The 20,165-nt window shown below is 56.6% G+C and overlaps 3 protein-coding genes across 6 annotated transcripts in view; 2 read left to right on the forward strand and 1 right to left on the reverse strand.

The window, feature by feature from the left end:
* Positions 1–8,939, forward strand: part of PRCC (proline rich mitotic checkpoint control factor) — a 12,465-nt gene extending 3,526 nt beyond the window's left edge. The window contains exons 2-8 of the mRNA XM_026073855.1: positions 4–213; positions 3,330–3,377; positions 3,826–4,410; positions 5,022–5,117; positions 6,057–6,200; positions 6,584–6,649; positions 7,366–8,939. Of these exons, the coding sequence (XP_025929640.1) occupies positions 4–213; positions 3,330–3,377; positions 3,826–4,410; positions 5,022–5,117; positions 6,057–6,200; positions 6,584–6,649; positions 7,366–7,452 (1,236 nt within the window). The 3' untranslated portion in view covers positions 7,453–8,939. The remainder of the gene's footprint in view (positions 1–3; positions 214–3,329; positions 3,378–3,825; positions 4,411–5,021; positions 5,118–6,056; positions 6,201–6,583; positions 6,650–7,365) is intronic.
* Positions 8,305–15,144, reverse strand: SH2D2A (SH2 domain containing 2A). Of its 4 annotated transcripts, XR_003254838.1 has the most exons (9): positions 15,035–15,144; positions 13,706–13,839; positions 13,326–13,474; positions 13,103–13,192; positions 12,859–13,024; positions 11,877–12,383; positions 11,367–11,521; positions 9,735–10,709; positions 8,305–9,635 (listed from the first exon to the last, which is right to left on the reverse strand). XR_003254838.1 is itself a non-coding variant. In XM_026073793.1 (8 exons), the coding sequence occupies exons 1-7, from the start codon at positions 15,066–15,068 to the stop codon at positions 11,381–11,383; spliced, it is 1,221 nt and encodes a 406-aa protein (XP_025929578.1). In that variant the 5' UTR covers positions 15,069–15,144; the 3' UTR covers positions 8,305–9,635; positions 11,367–11,380. The 4 variants fall into 4 exon arrangements, 3 of the variants coding, with proteins under 3 accessions (XP_025929578.1, XP_025929577.1, XP_025929576.1); XM_026073793.1 differs by lacking the exon at positions 9,735–10,709; XM_026073792.1 differs by having other exon boundaries at positions 8,305–10,085.
* LOC112969946 (death-associated protein kinase 2-like) lies at positions 13,960–20,083 on the forward strand. The gene is made up of 8 exons (XM_026073794.1): positions 13,960–14,014; positions 16,561–16,763; positions 18,075–18,121; positions 18,818–18,909; positions 19,099–19,320; positions 19,428–19,566; positions 19,794–19,923; positions 20,019–20,083. The coding sequence occupies exons 1-8, from the start codon at positions 13,995–13,997 to the stop codon at positions 20,069–20,071; spliced, it is 906 nt and encodes a 301-aa protein (XP_025929579.1). The 5' UTR covers positions 13,960–13,994; the 3' UTR covers positions 20,072–20,083.
* The last annotated feature ends 82 nt before the right edge of the window (positions 20,084–20,165 follow it).

The raw sequence follows: 20,165 nt of genomic DNA on the forward strand, positions 1-20,165 counted from the left end.
GAGGCGGCGGCCGACGGCGGCGGCGAGCCGCCCCGGCCGGGGGGGCTGCTGCTGCCTCCGCCGAGGAACGCGGCCTCCTCCGGCCTCAGCCTGCCCCCTCCTGCCTCGGCCGCTGCTGCTCCGCCCGGGGCCGGGGGGGATTTGAGCCTCCCCAAGCCAAAGAAGAGGACGGAGCCGGTGAGGATCACGGTGCCCGAGCTGCACAAGGGAGATGTGAGTATGGACCGGAGCCGCCCCGCTGCTCACGCCTTCCTCCCGAGCAGCAGCAGCGCTTCGGTGCCTAAAGTCCTTCCTCCCCCCTCTCCTCATCCCCTGGGAAGGATCCCGGCGTTGCACGCTGCTCGCTGGAGTAATCCCCCAGCGGGCTGGTTTGCCCGACGAGCACGGCGCCTCTCTCCTCCTCTCCCATCGTATCCCAGCGAGGTGCCCCAAACCCGGCCCGATGCTATTGTGCTGTGGCATCCGCGGAGAGATTTGTCCCAGCTGCCAGCCCTAATCCTAAAGCGCTTTTCAGAATTAAACTGATATAGAAACCTTATTTATAATCATAATACGGCAAAACCCGGATTATCTGCACCCTTATTTATTACTGAAGTTAACGAGTTGACGACTTGGGACTGTATGGCCTGATTTGGGGGATATCCCAAATCAATCTGTTTTTCTTTCTGGCCTCTTCTTTTGTTTGCTTTACAACTGATAGATTTTCTTATCAATTTATTGCTTATTTATCTAAAGGCTTCAGGTATTCTCCAGGCTCTTAGGTAATCATTTGCCTTTTAACTTGTGTGTTTTTTTTTTTTTAATTATTTTTGCAGTGCTTCATACCTTACAAGGTTCCTGAGCACTATATCCAGACAGCCCCATGGTAAGGTGAGGCATCTCAGCTATCAGCTGGTGGGTGATAAGAGCAAGGACATGCAGGTTTCCCCCCCCCTTTTTTTTCCCTGGGTGTCCCTATTGACACCAGCAGCAGTGGTGGAATAGGTGGGTACTGTCAGTGATGCTCCGATCTTTCTTTCTGAGGGCTTGTATGGGACTTTTTTTTCCCCCCTGTTTTGGAAGGATTATGGCTGTAGCCATCAAAGATTTAATGCTCTCCTGGCATGGTGCTGTCTTAGCGTGGAGGGGGAGTGTTCCGRTGGCTGCAGCTCTATTTTGGCTTGGCTACTGCTTCTGGTGACATTAGTACCTCTTATCCTAGGATAAAAGCTGAATTGCAAAGGTTAGGGTCATTTCCATGGGGACAGGCAGTTTGAGGAAGAGGTTTTACAGCATGAATTTATAAACACTGTCAATTAATATTAGTCTGGCAGCATCCTAGGCTTGGGAGAGCTGAAATTAAGTCAGCATATGTCATTTTGCTAGGCCAGCAGTCTGCAGGGATATTGGAAGAAAGAGCGTGAAAGGTGCATGCTTCCTGGTCATCCCTGTAACCGCGCTCTGTTGCTTGTCAGTAACTTAGCCCAATTTAGCAAATTCCAGAGCCGGAGTGCCTTCTGCCAGGGCTCCCGAAACATGAAAGAGGTGTAGCTAAATATATCTGGCTATTAAACAGCAGAATGTGCTCATTGCTAGCTTTGTTGACAGACAACAGAACAATTTAGTCCTCATTGCAAAGCGCAGATCGCAGTCCATTAGGGTGAAGCCTTCCAGCAAAGCTGTTTTGTTTTTAGCAGGCTGGGGCACAAGAGGAAGTGCACGGAATGACTTCGTGTTAAGGAGGCCCTAGGGCCCTCTCAACTGCCCATCTCCAATTTCCTGTGTCATTTCAATCCTTTCTGCTGATTCTGCTGATGGTCCAAATACACCAGGCAATGGGACATTGTTCGGTTGCTTTTTCAGGCAAACTGATTAGGTTTATCCCATTTTCTTATACCCGCGTTTTGCTTATTCACTTTCTCACAGCGCTTCTAGAAGAGACACTTCATAATAAAATGAATGTCAAGGCTCTTAGCTTCCTCCTGAGTTTTACTGAAATCTGCCATGGGATAAGGTCAAATAAGAGGAGATCCGTTTCTCCTCCTTTGCCCCACACCCTTTATGCTCCAGTGTTAGCTTTGAGCAGAAATGCTGCGGGTCATCGGTGTGAAACTAGTGAATGAATGTTGGTAAGAGAGAAATACCTTAAAAATAGAGCTAGCCCTAGTGGTTCACTCTTTGGGATTCCTGGAATTCCCTTTGCTTCTGTGACTGACATCCCTACTTCCATCCCTCTTTCTCCTTAAAATACCTTCTTGACACTGCTGTACAGTCTGCTCTTAGCTCCTGTCTACTAAATGTAACATACTGGTTTTATTGCGACTCTTGACTTGCCTGTGTTTCTGTGTGTTCTTTTTCTTTACCATGTTTTATAATTTAGATAGTAAACTAGCAGAAGACCTTGCTTCCTGTAATCTCTTTAAAGTGCTCTGCAAAGCTATAAAGCAATAAAGATGTTAAGGGCCTTCTGTGATGCCAGAGATGACCAGACTTTATACTCAAGATTTTAATGGATATTTAACAACTCCAAAGTTATTGCGAGCAATTCCTCATTAATCCCCGTAGTGAATTTTTATACCCTTATGTTGTATCACTTTGTTTTTCCCCTTTATTAATGTAGTGCTATTACTTTAAAAGAGTGCTGGCCTTATAAGGTTCAGCTTGTGTTCTTTGCCTTGCTTTATGTTTATTTTCCTGTAACTTTAAAAAAATGTCTGAGTTGTTGGCACTCTAAGTGCTAGTTCCTGGCAGGAGCCAAATATGTGCAAGTTGTATTTCTTTGCCCACTCACTCTGCATTAGAGCAGCATTAAAATGCCAACTTGAAAATTTGGAATTTTGGATTAACTAATCCTTTTTCATTCCATAAGTTGCATAAATGAGCTCAAGTTGGAGATTATTTTTTGTTTGTAGATGGATTGCTCTGAAGAGATTCAAAGAGGTAATGCTTATTTTTTGCGAAGCTTCATTTTTTTGCGAAGCTTCATTTTTTACAACAGAACACAGTTTTACTTCTGGCTCTGTCCAAGCCGCAGGAGATGGAGCTACCTCTAAACATGGTGGCAAATACTATAGTCCTGCTTTCACTATGGACAGTTTATTTCTCTCTCATACTAGCAACCAGGGTGGGTTTTTATCATGTTTTGCCCTGATCTAGATGTATCGGCGAGGCTGTGAGAGAGAACTTGACCACATCCCTCTGTCACTTTGTGGCTCGGGTCTTTGCAGATTATAAAACCAGGCTTGTGTTATTGTGATTCTTTGACTGTTTCAAATTGAAAATTAATAAGTTGCTCGGTGGGTTTTTCTTGACTGTCTCAAGTTGTGCTAAGCTCTGTTTTTCTTTCTCAGTCAGATTCAGAGGAAGATGAACCAGCAAAGAAGAAAAATACTCTTCAGGTAAATCTGGGGGGTACTTAATTAAGCAGGTTTCACAGGAAGTAAGCATTTGACTGTGATAGATCTTGGGCTTCCATCAGTGTTGGTCAGACACTGTGATTAGTGTGTGGCTTTTAGGGAATAATATCCTGGAAATCCCTTGGGGCAGCAAATCCCTCTCTTGGGAAGTTTCCTAAACTTAAATCTCAGAAAAATATGCATTAATTTGGGAAAGGTAGACAGATATTTGCAAGTACAATGTTTCCCTTAAAAGTCCCACTGGCCTTTTGGGCCAGAAAGCCCTGTAGCATGTTCAAAACAGCAAGCGGTTGTGCTGAGCGTTGGGATCCCATCAACATTGTTGGAAGGAAAGTTGTAGGAGACAAATGGCAGGGAGTCAGGAAAACTAAATAGTCTCACTTATTTCTTCTATTTCTGTGGACCATCTACCCTGCACGAAACTCACCAGGGACGCGGCGAGGGCTCTGGCTTGTCTGCTTTGCTTCCTCAACCCAAAAACTTGTCAGTGAAAGAGACCAATCGGTTACTTTTGCCCTACGCTTTCTCGAGGAAAGCAGCAGAAAATGCCTCCGAGTCAAAGCCAGCTAAAGCCCCAACCTCTTCCTCAAAGACAAAACCTCTGTCCAAGCCAGCAGTGGCCACAACTCCTTCTCCGTCTGCTATCAAAGCTGCCGCGAAGAGCGCTGCCCTCCAGGTCACCAAGCAGATCACGCAGGAAGAGGACGACAGCGATGAAGAGGTAGAGCCAGAGAACTACTTCTCCTTGTCTGACAAGAGCGAGCCCAGCGTTGTCGGTGCTGAGACATATATGTATTCTGGCACAGTGGTGTCAGAGGACCCGCCGCCTGGGACCGAGCCAGAGCCTCAGTTCCAGGATGCCGCTGCTAACGCCCCTCTGGAGTTCAAGACGGGCGCGGGCTCCAGCGGTGCTCAGCACAGCTGGGCACCCAAGTCTGGAGAAGACTATGGCAGTCAGCCCTATAACCAGTTCCCTGCTTACAGCGATGCCAACGTGGCTGGTGCATATTATCAGGTGGGTGTGAGGTTAAGTTACTAGGAGGTAAAGCTTGATGGGGTTGTTCCGAAAAGTGGTCTTGGACCAGTGGCTTTGAGTTAGTTATTGGAGCAGGCTGTGGCTTGAGGAAATCTAACCTGAGCTAGCTGGGACAAGAAGTGTAGATACGCAGCACTTAGTACAGCAGGATCCCTCTGGGATGAGAGCCATAGATGCTTTTTGCTGGATAAATGTTTAATAGGTGCTCTCATTTTAAAATGCCCCTGCAGAACTGCCCCTGCTGTTGTCAAGGTGCAGAATCGGGGCTTGCCAGAACTGATCTCTGAAGCCAGGTTGTTTCTAGTAATCCAGCAAAGTATTTGTTGTTTAGTGCCTCTAAAAAAATTGTGCTCTACTGTTCAGTCAGTGCCAAAGTGATGAAAATTCTCTTAGCCTTGGAAGGAGGCACATGTGTAACTTACTGCAGTCTCCAGAGGGTGAGTGAAATCCTTCTAGGTGAAAAACCAGGAACTCTCAGTGTGAGGTATGAGATTCAGTGATGCATCCTAAGGTCTGTGTTCATAGCTGTTCCAGGATCAATCTCACTTCGCTGCGGTGATGATCTCTTTTTTTTTTTCTTTTGCTGACAGGATTACTACAGCGGTGGATACTACCAGGAGATGGAACCAGCCCAGGGACCACCGCAGGACATGGGCACCGACTCCTCCTTCATAGACGATGAAGCGGTTGGCACTTTACTATCTATCCCACTAAGGAGTTTGCATTTAAGCGCTGCTAGAACATAGGATCTGCTTGGCAGCTACAGTCTTGACCCTCCAGCACGGCCTGTGCTTCATGCCGAGTTCGACCAGATTATTGTTCCATTGGGTTTAGCGCTGTGTTGTGAACACGTGCAGTGTCCTTCCAGCAATCTGTTGGGCTACTGCTCCAGATGGATTTACTTGTTTTATAAGTAGGTGATGTTTGCTCTTTCCACCTAGCCCGGTCTTGTTCCCGTTAGGGGGATGTAGGGCAGTTAAGGTGTATGGAGGGATAAGGTCTCACAGTTGCTTGCCGAGACGCGGGTGAGCTGCTGTTCAGATACCTTGATGCTATATCCTGTAGCACAGCGGTGAGCTCCCCGCTTATTTGAAATGCTCAGGAGCTGTAGCTCAAAGCTGTTTAAAAGCCCTCTCCCGTTGTTGATGCAGTCTAGGAACTGCCAGCTTCGCTAGCTGAATCACAGTGCTACAGCAGGCAATAGCCCGTCCGGTGCTCGCTTCCTCTGGGTGGCCTCTGTGCTTTTGAGGTGGATTTGAGTTACGTGCAGTGGATATCTTAGCAGCTAAACTTTAGGTGCTTTCATGGCACTTAAAATGAAAGAACCAGAATTCCTCGGATCTTTTGCTAAGCAAGAGGCAGTGCTGGAATAAGTGGTGTTTTCCCTTCTGCATTGGAAAACAAGGTTATAAGCTTAACATTAAGTAGTTTGAGATACTCCGATCTATAGAAAAGCAGAACTCTCCTAAAGAAAGAATTCCTGGTTGGGAAGATGTATGGTGGTGTGCCCTGTCCCATGCTTGCAGAGCTTATGGATCAGAACCCCATCTACCTCTACTTGTTTCAGGTCAGAAGTGCTGTGTGGTGTGTGTGTGTAACTCCCGTTGTTGCTGTTCTGCTTTCAGTTTAAACGTCTGCAAGGCAAGCGGAATCGAGGGAGAGAAGAGATCAACTTTGTGGATATCAAAGGTGATGATCAGCTGAGTGGAGCCCAGCAGTGGTTGACAAAATCCTTAACAGAGGAGAAAACCATGAAATCGTTCAGCAAGGTATGGGCAAGAAGGGAGAAATGCTGGCTGGAATTTAGGAGACCTGTGTTCAGTTCCCAGCTCAACCGCAGCTGAAGCTGTGTTAGACGCTATGCAGTCATGGGGTTGGGGGGACAACCCTTCCCATCCTACCCAGCTTGTGTTGTGTATTGTATAAATAATTATACACAGGAGACCAATAGGGCTTCTCAAAACAAAGTCCCCATGTGCGGATGGTAAAGACCAGCCAGGAACTGCTTTAGTCTAAGGAATCTGCCCAGAACTGTTGATGTGAAACAAATGTGTTAGGCTTCTTGACTGGCTTTGTGCAAGCTCTTGTCCTGTTTCACTGCCTGGGACAGTATCTTTCCAGGGTTAACATTTACTCTGGCTTTGCTTTTTAGAAAAAAGGAGATCAACCCACAGGGCAGCAAAGAAGAAAACACCAGATCACGTACCTGATCCATCAGGTAAGTGGCCTCCCTCTAGCATGGAGACAGTTCCAGACAGAGTTACAAGGGTTGGAGCTTAACAGCATGAGGCAGAGCTGGTGGAGTTGCTTTTTCTGCAGCTGGGAACAAGAGGCTCTGCACGTCCAGCAATAACTGGTCCTTGATTTAAGAGCTCTGGACAAAACCTGCAGCAGCTCTGATGGGGAGCTGGGAGGCGGCGGCGCCTGCAGAGGCGGAACTCTTGTTCCGGCAGATGGAGCCCTTCCCTCAGCCAGCGCTGCGGCAGGGGCTGCACGGGATGGAGGGTCCTGGGCGCCGCTGACCCAAACGGCGTCAGGGCCTCGTCCTTGGGGATTCCATGGCACTGCTCATGGATAGAGCTCCTAGCTGTGCTGTGCTTTGCTTCTCTCGCCCTTCCCCTCCCACTCGGCTCCATCGAGTGCATAGTTTTATTTGGTGACGAGACTCTGCTTCCTGTCTTAAATTCCGTACCCTTGCTGTGTGGTTGGTAAGCAGCTGCTGAGACCGTCCCACAAAAGAAGCTGCATTTCAGTGTGAATGAAATGCCCGTGCAGCCCAATTAATTCAGACCTCTGTCAAGATAATTGTACTAACTCCTAGAACAAGGCCCCTTGCTGAAATGCTCTAATTCCTGTCAGCAGGGGCAGAGGAGGGTAAAATACTGCTGAATCAGTGAGCAGCAGTTCTGATTTTAATCCTCTCAATTTCTGCAGGCAAAGGAAAGAGAACTGGAACTGAAAAACACATGGTCCGAAAACAAGCTCAGCCGACGTCAGACTCAAGCCAAATATGGATTTTAACACCTCTTCCCCCGCTTTTTGGCTGTTGTCCCAGGTGACCTAGTGTGTCAGACTTCTCCTGGCCTTCTGGAGATCAATCAGGCCCCTGCGTAGAAGGCTGTCTGCTCTGTGGGTGGGAGGATACTGCACTCCCTGGTCTATCAAGAGAAGGGTTTAATGCAAGCAAGTTTCTGAAACTCCACCTGTAATCTCTCCCCCCTCCCTGCTCCCCTCCCCCCCCCCCGAACAATAATGTAGATGGTTCAAATCAAGTCTGGCTTGTACAGCTGGGGACTGTCCCAAGGCACAGGGCAAGGYTGGAGCTTTTGTCCCACGGCCCGGTGCAAGGTTTGGAGCTTTTGTCCTGTGGGTATACAGGCTACTAATTCTTGAAAGTAGCCGCTGGAATCGTAGGCAGAGTCACAATAAACTTCCACTTCCCAGTTTGCTCCTTTCTTGGACTCACTGTGCATGGAGAGTGTAATTTTTCTTTCTAAAAGACAGTGAGTTTCAAGAGCAAACCTGTTTTTTTTGGTCCTTTTTGTTGAGACATCCTAATGGCTGTTTAATTTTGTCTGAGTAAATACACTGCTCCTCTCATGCTAATTATTTTTTTGGGGGGGAGGGGGAAGTGTGGTTAACTTAGTGTTTTTGTTCTCAGCTGCATCAGCCTCTGTTTCAAATCACGTTGAGGGGAAACTACTTTTTTTGTTTCAAAGGGGACATAGACTAACAGGTCAGAGCTTGGGATACAAGTAAAAATACCCCAGTGTGTGGACTGCACAAAAAACAATGAGGTTCTCTCTGCCAGCACAAGAAGCTGCTGAGAGCTTTTGGATATATATGAACATTCTGTGTATGTATGTTTTTCTCGCTCTTTTTCTTTTTCTTTTTTCTTTTTTTTTTTCCCTGACCCAAGGCCTACAGCGCTGTAACAATCTGGTCTCCATACTAGTTGAACCAAGTATTTCCAGTGTCACATGGTGCATTGCAGCTGGCAGCGAGTTTAGTCAGTGAAACAGCAGTATTTCCTGTAATCAGACACAGATGAAAGCTGCCTACTGTACACTTTTTCAGCTCTTTAGCTTGTTTGTATCAATTCTGTTTCCTATAAAAGCATCACATCTGATTAAGTGTTAACTTTATCCTCCTGGCTGGGAAGAGGAGACCACGTCCGGCCTTAACTTTTTAAAACAAAATCTTTCTTTTATTTAAGGTGTTAGGCCTAGGTGGTATGACTGCAAATCATGTGCAAGCTTGCTAGCCAGATCCGTGTATCTTTAGCCAAATCTCTGTGGCCTCACTTAGTTTGTTGTTCACCAAAGTGTGTGATGCTGAAAGGAACAGAGAGCTGGTCTGGTTATTTAACTTACATTCCCAACACTAAGAGTTATATTTGTTGTAACCGCGGCTAAAACTGCTAATATATTTGTTACTCCATTTAGAGAAAAAAAAAAAAACTCTGAAAGGTTGTTTTTCTCCCATGTTACCTGTTCAAAAAAAAAAAAGCAAAACAACCCCCTGATGAATGAAGTCTTTTCTTAGGATATTTTAAAATAATCTGATTTCTAGTTTAGCTCCCTGAATGTTTTAGTACTTTGCAGAGCCCATTTTGAGTATTTGAATGACCAGAATAAAGTTACTGTTGAGTAATTTATTCATATCTTATATGTACAGTGAAATCCTCTGAAAAGAGATTTGATAAAGGAATAAACTTTTAAATGAACCAAACATCACCTGTTTTCCTCGGAGGTGCTTATCTCAACCCTTTGCTTGAGGCGTTGGTTTTGCTTCTCCTTAGTTCTCCTTTCCGGGAACACCGAAGTACCTTAAGGGCCGCCTGCGTTTCAAAGACGGCTCCCTTGGTTTACGCATGGAGTGGACAACGTTGCACTGGCGGTGACAAAACGCTTCTCCGAGGGAGTTTGCCAAGTACCATCAATCTGCGGTGTGAACCTGAGCAGCAGCAGGTCGCGGGGCTGTGGGCTGTCGTATTCACCGCTGTGTATTTGTCCGTTTTAAAAGGCAGTTCTTGCCCGCGTTGCCCTGCACCGATCTGTTCGTTGGCCTTGGTGACTCGTGTTCAGTGTCCTCGTTACCAGAACAGGCAACGGCACCGCGATCAGCAGCTTTTGTGGCTGACTTGCCGTGAGGACGATGCCAGCCGGGGTTGACCCCGTTGAGTAGGTGGTGATACCGTGGGCCTGAAAAGGAAACGGATCTTAGCAACAGCAGTTGCTTAGCATCGGAAGATCTGGATCATGCGAATGGAGGTGGATGAGGGGAAAAAAACCATCACTGACAACGTTGCTGCTGTAGTGGCCAGCAGGGAGAGAGATGTAGCAAACTGGGTTCAACTGTGTTTTTTAAATTGCTGTTGGATTTGTTGCCCTCTTGCCAGAAGGCTCTGCCTCGTCTGGAACTGGGGAGAAGGGTGAACCCGGAATTCGGACCGTGGCCGCTTTCGGCAGAGGTGAGAGGGTGTAGCTCCCTGGAGCAGCAGCACGGTGAGGGCTTTTGTCTGCTGTAGTGCTCAACGCAGATCCGTTGACTTAGGAAAAGAGAGGTTCTGCTCTCCCTGATGGATCAGAAGCTCCAAAACTCTTGTTTAGCAGCAAATTCTTGTTCCTAATCTTGGTTTGGTTATGTGAATCCTGGAAAGGGTTGAGAGACTGATCAGAGCTTTCAAAAAAGCTCATGCACTCGTGTGTTCTCTCTTTTTTTCCATCTTCAGTGTGTTATTGCTCATTTTTAACGCTAGAGGGGAGTTACAAGGACAGGAATCGAGAACCATGCAACTCTCACTCTGCTTTTAGCCATTTAAGAACAAAATGCGGGCTTGTGTAAAATGAAAGTGGCTTTCTGAGAGGTAAAAGAACAACTAGAAACCCCAGTCTTCCTTTTTCTTCTCTCTTGAAGTTCTAGCACATCTGAGTTTTGGGAATTTTGCTGTTCTTGTGCACTTCCCATTCTGTCTAAAGCTGGATGCACTAAATCTTTTGTGAGAACTACATTAATTTAGTGTCATGCACATATTGGAGAAAACAAAGAGCCAGTGAGTTTGAGCCTCTGGCTTTAAGACTTGGACGTAATGTTCCCCAAACTTAATTTGTCTGGGGTCCTCTCATCACAGAAAACAGTGTGCCGTGATGCCGGCGGCTCTGCTGGGCTGCCGGCGGCCGCAGGAGACAGCAGAAAAGGGGCAGATCGGATTTTTCGCACACCACTTGGCCATAGCTCTTGTGCTCTGGTGAGCAGGCACCACCGCGGGGCAGCTCCTAAATCAGTGTAACAACAAAAACGCTTGATTCAGCGCAGCAAATTTGATTCTTAGGCTTGGTGTTTTCATGTGCACTGTGGATGGGGAGACAGGCACGGCCTGAAGTCGTCTGTCGGGGGAAACTAGGCTTGTGTTTTATGCAGCCCTGTCTGTCGGGCTGCTGTCTTGCTCCAAGGCTTGTGGCCAATTTAACGTTTGAATCTGGGTGTACCAGCCGTGCCTGAAACCATTCTCTGTCTTTACCGTAAGAGCATTTTCTTCCACCCTGATTCTATTCATAGAAATCTATTTCTGAGTCTTTTTAAAGATAAATTAAATCCATTCCTCCCTTCCCCTTCTAACTGTCTCGCAGGGCTTGGAAAACAGACCACCGCATCAGGAAGGGCGTGAGAATCCGAGTACGAAGCTGACTAGTATCACTGGTATGATCAGGGCTGCCGTGGTGGCCGTTTTCTGTGGAAGGCTGAATTGCAGCTGTAAAAGGCCTTCTTCTCTCTGAGATTTGAAGAGCCTTTTTTGGCTGTAAGGGAGCCTGAGCCTGGGTGGTTCCTTCTGCCGCAAGCAAAAGGAGCTGCTCCTTTGCAGAGCAGATGGACCTGACAAGCGTGGGCTTGCCCTAGCGTGAGCCTGGAGCCAGGTCCCTCCTTGAACCTACCTGAGCCGGGCGGCTTAGAGCCGGTCTCCAGAAACCTGCTCGTAAATGTTCTCCAGACCCTCCTGTGCTGCTGCAGCAGCTGCTGCTCTCTCTGGGGTGACGGTTCTTCTGCYGTAAACCAGATCGTCAAACTCCGGTGACGGGTTCATTGAGGCCTGGAATAAGTCGTAGAGAAAGGTGAAGGGCAACAGCTATGGATCTGTGTCGTCTTATTCCAGCTGCGTGTTGCAGGCTGTTGTTCCAAATCCGGAGCGGGGCCCCTGGTTCTCCCTGCACCCCCGGCCCACCGCGGGGCTGGCTGAGACCCGCRGGAGCCCTGCCTGCGCTGTGGTTTGAGCTCCCTCGTCTCTGCTTCCTGCCCGCGTAGCCGGCGCTCCCGGCATGCACGTGCYGAGCTGAGCCGAGCTCGGGAGACGTGGCTTATCCAGGCTCTGCGGAAGATCTTGCTGAGACACCGCGGTGGGGATTGATGGAGACCCAAAGCTTTTGGTAACGGGGGGGCTGACCCACCTCCGTGGCGGGGCTGGGGGCTCCCCTCTCCCTGCTCCCTGCCGGGGGCTGCCGCCTCTTGGAGGCCTGGCTGGACTTGCTGCGGAAGAGCCGGCGGTGGGTCGGCTCCGCGGGCGGACGCGCTTTGGGGGGCAGCGTAGAGACGGCGCCCCGAGGCAGCGGCGGCGGCAGGTCCCGCGGGGCCAGTGCCACCTCGGAGTAGACGTTCTCCTCGGGGCCGGCGCTGGGGGCCGAGCCCCGTCCCATGGCRTAGAAGGGGATGTGCTCGTCCGGCTCGCGGTCGGCGCGGTGCCGGGGCGGCGCGGCGCCTTCCCGGGGCTCGGCGTAGGTGTGGAAGCGCTCGAGCTGCTGGTACTTGGCGTCGGCCGGCTGGGGCGGCGCGGCGGGGACGGGCTCTCTGCGCACCCGAGCGTAGGCTTGCTCGGCGCCGGCGGCTCCGTTCCCTGTAGGGCTGCTCGGCCCCGGGGCGGCTGCCGAGGAGCCGACCTTAGCCGGAACGCTGGGAGCCTGCGGAAGAAACGGGTCGGATCAGACGGCAGGGCTGGAAGCAGAGCTGGGGGTTTGCTGGCGCCTGGCCCGAGGGGGATGTGTGGCTCCGCTGCCGGCTGGGATCTGCATCCCTCCTCGGCTCCTGTCCCCCTGCAGCAAMGGCGGAAAGGGGAGAGCGTGTGCTCCGGAGCAAATCCAGCTGGGAGCTGGTGCAAGCTTTGCTGTGCTGCTTGGGCCAGGACTCGGTTGGGTCCTCGTCCCCAGCTGCGATGCAGGGAGGATGAGGAGGAGGTCGGGACTCCCGGCTTTGATGTTGGCCAAGCTGCGATGCTTCGATTTTTCTTTTCCCCCCCCAAGGTTGCAAGAAATCCCCCCTGCAAAGCAGGGATAACTCCGCGCTCTCCGGCACGCCTCGGAGGCAGCAGGGACCGGTCGAGGGGCCGCGGTGCTGCGCGGGGGAGAGGGCCCGGCGCGTCCCGGCGCGCGCCCTTACCCGGCCCCGCGGCACCGTCAGGAACTCGCCGTAGGGCGCCACGGGCGCCGCCGTGTAGTGCCGCAGCAGGTCCGCCAGCTCGGCGTGGGCGCTCGGCTCGCCCAGGATGGCGTAGCGCCCGTCCGGCCCCTGCTCCAGGATGAAGTGCCGGCAGCGATCCCTGCCCCTGCGGGGGGGGGGAGAGACGGGGGGGTTTTAGCCCTGGCTGGCACGGCGGGGGCCGCGCGGCGGCGGGGGCCGTCACCTGTAGGACAGCACGAAGCCCACGGTGCTCTCGCTGAAGCGGACGAGGAAGCAGCCCGGCGGCTGGTCCTGCAGCAGCTGCTCCGTCTCCCTGCGGGAAGAGCATCCGAAGCCTCGGTGCGGGCTGCCTGCGAGCGCCGTCCCCCCCATCCCCTCCCTCGGTGGGAGGTTTTCCTCCGGCTTTCGGATGCCAGGTGCGGGGCTGTGCCCGCCGCGGCGCTCACCTCCGGCTGACGAAGCCGTGGAACCAAGCCGGGAGCTCGCCCCGCTCCCGGAGCCTGCTGGCCTGCGTCTGCTCGAACCACAGCCGGGTCCGGGCCTGCAGGGCCGCCAGTTCCCGCGATGCCGGTGCCGGGCAGGAGCCCGGGGAGACCTGTGGGAAGCGGAGAGCGGCTGGGGGCGAGGGATGCTTGGCACCCCAGGGATGCTCAGCACCCCAGGGATGCACCCAAGGATGCTGCGCTCCCTGCACTGGGTACCAGACCCCCCTTTGCAGCTGGGGGGGGCTGAGCCTGGCCCCTGGGGGGGGGGAATCTTTCTCCCCTGGGGGTTTTGGGATAAGGATGGAGCTGGGGGCCGGACCCTTCGCTCGCCGGCGTCCTACCCTGCCGCGTGTGTCTTGGCACCCCGGGGGCGGCTCCGCTCTCCAGGGCTGCGCCGGGGCCCCGCGGGAAGCCTCGTCCTTGCTGATGGGCTTGAAGGTGCTGAAGAGGGGACGGTCGTCGTCCATGGGGTCGCCTGTCCCGGGGAGCAGAGAGAAACGGGGCTCAGCGCTCTGGGATGGCCCCGGCATTCATGGCCCTGTTTCTCCCCAGGATCGGCATGGACCGCCTGGAGCGCATGAAGGAACAACCCTGGGAACCACAACGGGAGAAAAGCCCTTGGACGCTGGGATGGAGCGCATGGGGAGCCGGTGAGCCTGGTCATCGCTCCGGGGTTCAGGGATGAGTCGGGGAGGAGAGGGGGAAGTGCGCAGAGCACTGCAGAGCTCCCGAAGGCGGAAAAGCCCGGACGCGGAGYGAGCGGTGCGCGTCGCCCCGGGGCTCTGCCTGCGCCGAGGACCGCGGGGCGCCCGGGCTCGGCCCGGTGTTCGTCCGATGCTCAGGAAAACAAACTTAATGGTGACCAGATGCTCGATGGGGGTGGAAGCGGCCGGGCCGGGTGGAGGCTGTTTTGCTACGGGAGGYGCAGCTGAGTCAGCAGAGCCGGCTGAGGCTTGCCGGAGAGCGGAGGAGCCGGCTGGAGCAGGGTCCGACATGCTCGGGGCGTCTCCGGCAGCCTGGGGGCACCGGGGAAGCCCGAGGGGTGGGAAGGTGCCTGCCCTCGCTGCCACCTTTCAAAGGCAGAAACAGGAGCCCGGCGGCTGCGGTGTGCACAGCCGAACCGGGTGCCCGAGAACGCCCGGGAACATGCAGCAAGGCCGCAGGAAACCCTCCCTCGGCAGGGCCGGAGCCAGCTCTCCGTGCAGCCCCCAGAGCCGGGTGCACTGGTTAAACCCCACGTTTCTGGGCTCAAAAAGGGCTGAAACGCGGCTTTGCTCCAAGATGCTGCTGCCTTTTTCTCCCGTCGGCCCTGGCAGCGGGTCGATGCTCCGGCTCCCCATCCCGGGCTGCAGCCGTGCAGGCCTGGGGACAGATTGGGGAGGCCAAATTTCCCCCATCAGCACGGGCTGAGACCCGGCTGGAAAGGCCAGGAGGGGCCAGGGCCGGCCCTGCTCCGGGGACAACATCCCCCTCTCCGTGCCCGCGTGTCCTGCGCCCCTTGGTGGCCCATCCCTGGCTTTGGAAGGGAAGAGTGTGGCCATCTCCTCCCGGTGCTCGCCGCTTCCAGGTCCCTGCGCTCCGGCCTCAGGCTTTGGCCTTTCTTTGCTCCCTTCCCGGCAGAGCACGCGTGCAACCCCAGGAAGACCAGAGCCCCCTCCCCGTGCACCTACCTCTCCCCGGCGCTACAGGGATCTTGAAGTCCATGGCCGGGGCCGGGAGCAGCGGAGCGGTGCCCGGCGCGCTGGCAGAGCGGGCAGCGCCGCAGGCACCCTGCGCTCTCGCCTCCGCTGCTTGCAAAAGGGCAGGAAGCAGCTACCGAAGCCGCAAGAACCTCTTTTGCGCGATGGGGCGAGCGGCGCTGGGCCCCGTGCCGACGTCATGGAAAAGCCGTGCGTGGCGGCGCCGGGCTCGCCGGCTGGCACGGGGCCGGGCAGGGAAACGTTCCCTTGCCCTCTTCCCCATGCTCTCCGAGCTCTCGAGGCTGCGGTGATGCCCTGGTGCTCTGCAAAACCCCCAGGGATGGGTGTAAAAGGGCTTGGGGACCCGTGTCCGTGCGGGATGCATCCGTGCCGGGCTGCTCGCCCTGTCGGCTGGGCAAACCTCGACCCTTCCTTTGCTCAGCTTCCCGGAGCCGGTTGAGTGGGATGGGTGCTGCCGTGCCCCGCGGAGGGTCTCCCAGGCTGCACAATATCCCGCGGGGCTGGTGGAGACGGGCTCCGGCTGCCTCCCTCCTCCCCGGCTGCATCCCGGCACGTCGGCGCCGGCAAAGGGCTCTTTGTTCCTCGGATCCGAGGCCCGACTTTCTCCCAYGTCGCGGGGGCTGTGGAAGCGGCTGGGGCCTGGACACAGGCAGCAGAGCAGGGCTCCCGGCTCCAGCTCCTGCCGCAGGCAGAAACGGGCCGCGGGAACCGGAGCCGCTTCGCTTCCCTGTGGCACGGTTGCACCACTTGCCCGCTTCATCCTTCCTGGGCCGAGCAGCCGGTGCAGCTCCAGGGCTGGAGCGAGGGGGTCCGACCCCGGCTTCGCCCGGAGCCCACAGAGAAGAGCATAAAACAGGTAAAAGGAGGAAAAAAAGAGGTAAAAGGGGGCTAAGCGCRGGAAAGTGCCCCAATGCCACCTCTGCCCGTGGCACGAGCGGAGCCGGGCTCCGGGGAGCCTTGTGCAACCCGCGGCTCCGATTTCGGCGCCGGGGGCTGGCGCGGCGCCCGGTGCGGCCGCGTTTCCCCCCCCCCTCCGCCCCCGCGTCTCATTCCACCTTAAGAAACCTGCCCCTCCTCTGTACCTTCGCACCCTCCCGCCGCTCCGTTTCCCCTCTGGGCAGCTCGGTTGCAGTATTTTTATCTGTCAGACAGGTTTCCTGTTTGCAATCCCCTCGCTTTCGGGTGCGGAGCGGCCGCGGAGGCGGCGGGGCCGAGCGGCCGGGCGCAGCCGATCCCCCCCCGGCCGCGCCGAGCCGAGCCGGAGCCCCGAGGGGAGCGCGGCCGGGTTTTCCTCCCCTCGAGGGGCCGAGGCACGGGAAAGGCGCTGGGAAGTGACCCTAAAAGGCCTTTTCCAGCCTCTCCCGGCAGCTGGGCTGCGGTTCTTTCAGGCGGGGGCGGCGCGGGGGGGGCGTTTCTCAAGGGACCGTGGAAGAAGAAATGTGAAGCGGATTTTTTTTTTCCCTTTTTTTTTTCTTTTTTTTTTCTTCTTCCCGGAGCCCCTGCCCGGCCTGGGCTTCGACAGCCGCGGTCGCCCCCGAATCCCGGGAAGCGCAGGGATTTCTAGGAAGCCTCGCGCCTGGCGCTGCTCCGGGGGGGGCTGGAGCCGGGCCCACCGGAGGCGAAGCCTGGCTCCGTCCGGCGGGCGCTCCCGGGGGGCGACGCCGTCCCGTCCCGTCCCACGGGCTCCCCGGGRGCAGAGGTAAGGGGGGGGGACACGCGGTCCCGGGGACGGGGGGGTCCTGCCGGCCGCGTTCCCGCGGGAAGCAGGGGTCCGGCAGCGCTTTCGGGCTTCCCGCGGCGTTTTCCCACCGCGGGAAGCGCCGGGCTCTGCCGCTTCCCYGCGCGGGGATCCGCCGGCGCCGCGTTGCAAAGCGTTTGCCTGGAAACCCGTCACCGGGCAGCTGCTTTTTCCCGGTGGCGCCGGCGACGTTTGCTCCGCGCAGCCGCCCGGTCCCAGCAGCCGTTTTACCCTTTCGAGGGATGATTTATCYCGGGAGGCGCAGGGTGCCCTCGGGAGCGCCGGCAGCTCCAAGCCCCGGGGGGCTGCGGGGTTTGGGAGCGGAGATGCTCCGCGTCCTGTGCCGTGCCTCAGTTTCCCTCCGCGGGGACCTGTGAGCAGTTTTGGATGCTGGCTCTCYGGGGGCCACCGGAGCATCCTGCGTCACTCTGAGGTTGGGCTGRTTGGTCATCCCGGGACATGGATCCGAGCTCGGAGCAGCTCCCTTATCAACCTGTTTTTTCCTGCTGGGAGAGACCCCACCTCTGGAAAATACCGTCGGCTTTTCCCTTTCCTGGTGCCCTCGAACCAGGTTCAGGGCCGGGTGGGTGGACGCCCTGCTGGGCTCCCTGCCTCAGTTTCCCCACGTGCAGAAGGCGACCAGACGGGACCCCCCCCCCGGCCACGGGCGCCGCACGTTGCTGCAGCGCGGGAAGCAGAGCAGGTCTGGGCAGGGTGCRCGTGCGCGGGGGCGACCCGCGGGGCGCACGGGCAGGGATTTGGGATTTGCAGCCGGGATTTGCTCCCACCTCGGTGCCGTGGGTGCCGCATCTCCCCTCTCCCCAATGCCGCGGCTGGGCCTGGCTGCAGGAGCTGCAGAGCAGCATCCGGCTCTGGCAGCCCCTTCCCTGGTTGCCGAGGGGTTATTAGCTCCATTTTACAGCTGGGAAAACTGAGGCACGGGATGGCACAGCCAAGCCGGGGCCTCCAGCGTTCGCCTGCTGCCTGCGTGAGCTGGAAACTCATCGGCAGCGGCTTGTTTATCGCTTCAAGCTGCCAGGGATTAAACCGTTGTTTAAGGACCCGTTTCCCAGGGCCTCTCCCGGCCGGGCTGCAGCTCCGGCTGCTCCCCGCTATCGGGGCAGCCGCCTCAAAGCTCATGGGTGTCACGAGTTTGGGGGGGCTCTGCCGGGACCAAGGTGTGGGCAGGGCGTGCCAGGCTCTCCGTGGGGCCCCGCTGTCCCCCCCCAACCCCACCGCCCCCCTAACCTGGCGCCTTTTCCGTCCTCGCAGGGATGGCCGAGGACGGCGGGGCGGCGGGCGCCCCTGACGCCGCCCAGGTGGGTTTCTCGCCCTCGCTGCGAGTTCACGGATTAACTTCACGGATGTGGCTGTTACGCTCTGTTAATCCCCCTTTTTTAAAATAGCGTGAGCTTTTCTCCGCGTTTGGCACCCCCTGCGTTCCAGGGGAAACTGAGGCACGCAGCCCGCGGCAGGTTTCCCCGTGGGTCCCTGGAGACCTTCCCCACGGCTGCGGGGGCTCGGCGGGATGCGGGCGATCCCATGGGGTGCTCCGGGAGGGCGCGCAGGCGGCAGCGAGGCCGGACGTGGCRGCTTCGTGCATCACTGGGAGCCGTCGGAGACTCCCGCCTGGAGCCTCTGTCTGTGCAACCAGAAAGAAACATATATGGACATCGGCTGGGCTGGCAGCCSGCCCTCCCGGCCAGACCCGCTTCCAACCGGGAACGCGGCTCCTGCAGCCYGGTTCCTGTCCCTGCCACTTCCCAGCCCCTTGGGCAGAGGTGTGAAGGTCTGCAGGGTCTGGAGAGTTTGGTCGAAATCGGGTGGAGGGGAGAGGGGCCACGATTAACTCTGAAGAGCTTGAGCACAACCACGTTACAAGACACCGGAGAATCCCCACCCAGGGCGTGCCGCAGGGTGCGGGAGGCGGCGCTGCAGGTGGGGACGAGGGGCCCAGCGCGGGCTGGGGGCTGGCACGTGGCGGCTGAGCGGGGTGTCTCGGTGCGGCCCCGCAGGACGCGGCGAGGGAGGAGGCACCGGCTCCCGCGGCCGCCTTCAGAGCGGGCAACGTGGAGGACCTCTACGAGCTGCTGGAGAAGCTGGGCAGGTGAGCGGGATCCCTGGCTGGGGGGGGGGACCCCAAACCTTGGCACCAGCATGGCAAAGCAGTGGGGTCCTGCGGCTGGGAGCGGGCGCCAGGACGCCTGGGTCCCCTCCCTCCTGGCGCTGCGGGGCAGGTGGGCATCCGTGGCCACGTGTCCCCCTGGCGAGCCCCAGCCCGGCCGTCTCGCCGCAGCGGGCACTTCGGCGTGGTGAAGCGGTGCCGGGAGCGGAGCACGGGCTCCTTCTACGCYGCCAAGTTCGTGAAGACGCGCAAGTGCCGGAGCAGCCGGCTGGGCTTGGACCGGGCGCAGGTGGAGCGCGAGGTCTCCATCCTCCAGCAGCTCGACCACCCCAACATCATGCGGCTCCACGACCTCTTCGCCAGCAAGGCCGAGATGGTGCTGATCCTGGAGCTGTGAGTGGTGGTGGGGGGACAACGGGACGGCGCCGGGCTCCAAGCCGGGGGTCAGAGGGGGGGGCTGCTGGTGGCTCACGGTGCTGCCCACCCGCCTGCCCACGCAGCATCCGCGGCGGGGAGCTCTTCGACTTCATCGCCGAGAAGGAGGCGCTGTCGGAGGAGGAGGCCATCGAGTTCCTGGAGCAGATCCTGCGCGGGGTGGAGTACATGCACGCCCGCCGCGTCGCCCACTTCGACCTCAAGGTGCCCGCGGGGGCCAGGGGAGACGCTGGCCAACGTGTCCCCTTGCAGCCCCCTCCGTGCTCCCATGGCATCTCCAAAGCCCCCGGTGAGGGTGGCATCAACCCCATGCTGGACCCCCCTGGCTGCATCCTGCCCTGGTTCCTGGAGGTTTCRGGGTGCTTTGGGGGCTGCTGCAGCTCGGGGACCCTGTTGTCCCCCCCCCGTCACACCCTGCCACCCTCGCGCAGCCCGAGAACATCATGCTGCTGGAGAAGGACGTCCCCAAGCCCCAAATCAAGATCATCGACTTCGGGCTGGCCCAGAAGCTGGAGGACGGCGTGACCTTCAAAAGCCTCTGCGGGACCCCGCAGTACATCGGTACGGCTGCCACCTCGCCGGGGGGGGGGACCGGTCCYGGCCATGGGGTCCTGCCTGGTGGCACCTGGGTCTGACATGTCCCCGTCCGTCCCCAGCTCCCGAAGTGATCAACTACGAGCCGCTGAGCGCCGCCACCGACATGTGGTGAGACCTGGGGTGGAGACGGGATGGAGACCTGGGAGGAGACCAGGTCCCAGCGGGAAATGTCCGTACGGATGCGGCACCCCCCCTCTTGGCCACGG

This window comes from Apteryx rowi, unplaced genomic scaffold (assembly GCF_003343035.1).
Source record: "Apteryx rowi isolate R43461 unplaced genomic scaffold, aptRow1 scaffold_379, whole genome shotgun sequence".
Classification (NCBI taxonomy): Eukaryota; Metazoa; Chordata; class Aves; order Apterygiformes; family Apterygidae; genus Apteryx; species Apteryx rowi.